A 3,850-nucleotide genomic window follows, 5' to 3' on the forward strand; every position below is an offset into this window, starting at 1 on the left:
CAACTTCCAGCATTCTTTCATTCCCTCCTCTGTTTTTCCCTTTCAACCTCTTCCTTCCTGTTTTTCCTCCCTCCCTCCTTATTTCTTTTCCTTCCCTCCTTATTGCTTTTCCTCCTTCCCTACTTTCTTCCTTCTATCATTCCTTCCCTCACCCCTCCCTTCTACTGCCTGCCTACTTCTTCCTCCTTCCTTCCTTCCTTCTCTACTACTCATTCATAATCACTAACTCCCCTCTCCCTTGTTGCAGGTTGAGAGCGCAGAGGTGGAAGCAAAACCGAAGCGAGCAAGGACATATGGGCTTAAGGGAACGGGCTATGTAATCTATGTCCAGAGTCGGATATACAAAAATACCTGTCCTTCCCATCGACCATCTAAGAAGTATACAAGAAGTCTTAAATGTACGCCTATCGAGGACACGTGGATCACGAAGACAGTCAATTACCTTCAGTCCCAGTCTCCCCCCCTGTGTGGAGGGTTTTGTGGTGTGGTAAAGAGGGGAACTAAGGTATTTAATGGAGGGTTGTGTGGTAAAGAGGGGAAGTAAACAACTTAATGGAGAGTCGTGTGGTAAAGAGGAGAACTAAACTACTTAATGGAGGGCTGTGTGGTAAAGGGGGGAACAAAGGTATTTACTGTAGAAGAAAATGGGCCTCAGTAGATATAAATGATTAAATATGAAGATAGAATGATCGAGTAGAAAGAGGAAAAGTGAGTAATAAGAAGTGACAGACTGACCAAGTACAGAGTGATAGAATGACTAAAGCAGAAAGAGTGATAGAATGATCAAGCAGAAAGGGTGATAGAACGGACAAGTACACAGGAAGAGTGATATAATGATTAAGCAGAAATAGTTATACAATGCCCAGGTGCAAAGAGTGACTGACCATGGAGACAGAGTGAGAGAATGAATAAGCAGAAAGAGTGACTGGGTAATTTCTGCAATGGCAAAATATGTTGACAAAATTAGTATAAACTGGCTTATGAGCAAAGTGCATCAGTAGAAAATAAAACTCAGCAAGCAAAAGTGAATCGATAAAGGAGCGTAACAGAAACGTCTCTAAAAACAAAAGTGATTCGGTAAAAAACTGACTCGATAAACAAAACTCACCTGGAAAATTTGTGACTAAGCAAAATTGACTCGGAAAATGTGACCCCGTAAGCAAAACTGACTCGGAAAAAAAATGTGACTATACAAAAGTGACTCGATTAAAAAAAAAGAAAAAAAAAAAAAAGCTCCAATAAAAAAGTAGGTGAAAAAAGTCGAAAAAAAGTGATTCCGAAAATAAGTGATTTGTTGGAGAAAAAAAAAAAAAAAAAGTGACTAGAGGAAAGTGTCTGTGGAAAAAGTGACCCAGTAGCTTCAGTAAACACAGTAAGTTCAGAAAACATAACAGTTCAGTCGCCAATCATTCCCTAGTGAGAGCGTTTCCGTAGTCTGATTCAGTAGTCAATATCTACTGTATATTTTGGCAGAGTTTCGGTGAAGTGATTTACAAAGTGTGCCTGAAATTTCAAAAGTTACAGTGTTTCATGCTTAGTTTCAGCACCCGGTGATATAGCAAAGAAAATTTAAGCTTAGAAAATTACAGATAAAAAAAAAAAAAGGTAATGTGGATATAAATACACGCTTCTTCTATACAAATCGATGACCCGCGAGAAAGTGAAATGTGAGTTACTTACGAAAATATTTTGATAAGTTTTAAAAATCTCCAAAAATTCAACACAGAGAAGTAAATCTATAAAAATCTCATTATCCAAAAAAATTATTTACAGCCAAATACTTATATTAAAGACAAGAACAATAATAGAGATCTAAAGCGATGAGAGGAAAAATATCGATAGAGGAAAAATCTGAAAAAATACCTATGATCCAAAAGCGTACATTTATTTAATATATATATTACTAAAACAGCGTGAATAGTCAACAGGGACAGAAAAAAGGGATATACGTAAAAATATACAATAACAGAAAAAAATGTGATAAAGTAAAAACCAAGTATAAATAAAAGAAAGAAAAATGAAAATGAATACGCCAGAAACTAAGAAAAAAAATCCAAGCTGAATTACATCTCCATCTTTTGTTTGATATAAAAAATAGTCCCAAAATCGCTTTGTCCATTAAAAAAAAAGAAAAAAAGTACTGAATACTATGAAAAAACAACAGAGAGAGACCCACTGATAAAAGTCCCATGTATATATTACAAAACAATAGTAGTAATAAATCCTCCCCTCCCTACTACAACCCATTTTGTTTTTCACTGCAGATAAAAACAGCCTCCAATCCAAATTAGTGCCGTGGGAAAAGACCTCTTGATAAAGTCCTACATACATTACAAAACAATAGCAGTAATAAATCCCCTTCCTAACACACCCTCTTTTGTTTTTCCTTTGTTGATTAAAAAAAAAATACCTCCCAGGCTGGCTTAAGAGGCTAATCCTTTGCTAATTCGAGCCACTGCCTCCAGGGAGACCATCTTCACAGGGACCAAAATTCTGCTCCATTAACTCCCTTTTACCTCCCTCTGACACACACACACCCCTGGGAGGAAGGGACCGGGAAAATCAGCATTGAGGGGGAAAAAAAAAAAAAAAGACAGGAAAAACAGCATCGTGAGAAAAAGAAAAAAATAACGTCGAGAAAAAAACTAGAAAAAAGTGCATCAAGGAAAAAAATAGCATCAAGGTAAAAAACATAGCACCGATGGGAAAAAAAATAGCATCGGGCAGAAAAAACAGCATCGATTGAAAGAAAAATACAACATCGTGGGAAAATATCATCGAGGGAAAAAATAGCATCGGGGGAAAAATTGCATCGATAGCTTATTTGCCAAGTTCCTGGTCGGTCGAAAGAGTCAATGAGAAGGGCGTTGAGAACCTTTTATTTTCTCAATCTTATTCTTAAGCGGTAAGAGTGGTGTATTTCTTGGGTAAGACGCTTCCGGCAATTGAGGATTATTTTTAGCTCCTCCAAGACGCCAGGCTACTCGAGAACGTGAGAGTAGGGTTGCTGAGATATGGCCGCTTCACTGTCAGACTTTCTATTATTACCTAACCTCTTCGATATATGAGGTTCTTTCTGAGCTTTTAGAACTTGTTAGGCGACAGGTTCACTGTAGGCATATCAGCACAACTAGATGCAGCTTTCGGAAACCAAGAGAAACCAAGGTAATCATTTAAGTTGTTATCATTCACACAACGTTGCATCAACTTGAACTAAATGTTTTTGGATTTACTGAACTCCGTGGAAGGAATAAAAATCAGTAAACATCTCTTAAAAACTCATAGCGCTGCTATTAATACCTATAAGTGGAAATAACACTCACTCACGAGGGCATCTCATAAAACCCCTTCTTATTAACTACACAGTACTCACCAGAAGGTATTAACGCTAGTGATAAATCACTCAGAAACTCATATTTCTGGGTTCACAATCTTATAACCTCACTGTCTTATATACAAGCAGGGAAAAATAAAAGAAAAAGGAACGAAAATAATTAAGTCAGTATAGCACCTCTCGTATTTTCTGGTGTCCATAACGAAAGACCACAGGACAGCCTAATATATCTCAGGAGCTCATATTTCTGGGTACACACAACTCCAAGGAAACTGCAAACGTGAGCATAACGTCTCTCAGAAACTCATATTCCAAGGTACATATAACTCGAAAAAGAAAAAAAGTCTATACATATATCACGAGGACGCTGAGATCACCCTCGCATCATGGCCGGAGACAGCGGGGTCGAGATGGTCATAAGCCAAGCAACCACCTTCAGAACCCTAGTTACGATGGCGCTAAGGCACGGGGACGACCTGTATTCCGACCTGACGACCACCAGCGCCATCCCGGAGA

The 3,850-nt window shown here is 38.1% G+C and overlaps 1 protein-coding gene across 1 annotated transcript in view; it reads left to right on the forward strand.

Moving 5' to 3' along the window:
* Positions 1-3,720: 3,720 nt before the first annotated feature.
* LOC145417848 (neuropeptide SIFamide receptor-like) overlaps positions 3,721-3,850 on the forward strand; it is a 338,464-nt gene continuing 338,334 nt past the window's right edge. The window contains exon 1 of the mRNA XM_080286469.1: positions 3,721-3,850. This exon is cut by the window's right edge and continues 403 nt beyond it. Within this exon, the coding sequence (XP_080142595.1) occupies positions 3,721-3,850 (130 nt within the window).

Source organism: Coenobita brevimanus, chromosome 111 (assembly GCF_032717465.1).
Source record: "Coenobita brevimanus isolate Jiangsu-jjx chromosome 111, ASM3271746v2, whole genome shotgun sequence".
Lineage (NCBI taxonomy): Eukaryota > Metazoa > Arthropoda > Malacostraca > Decapoda > Coenobitidae > Coenobita > Coenobita brevimanus.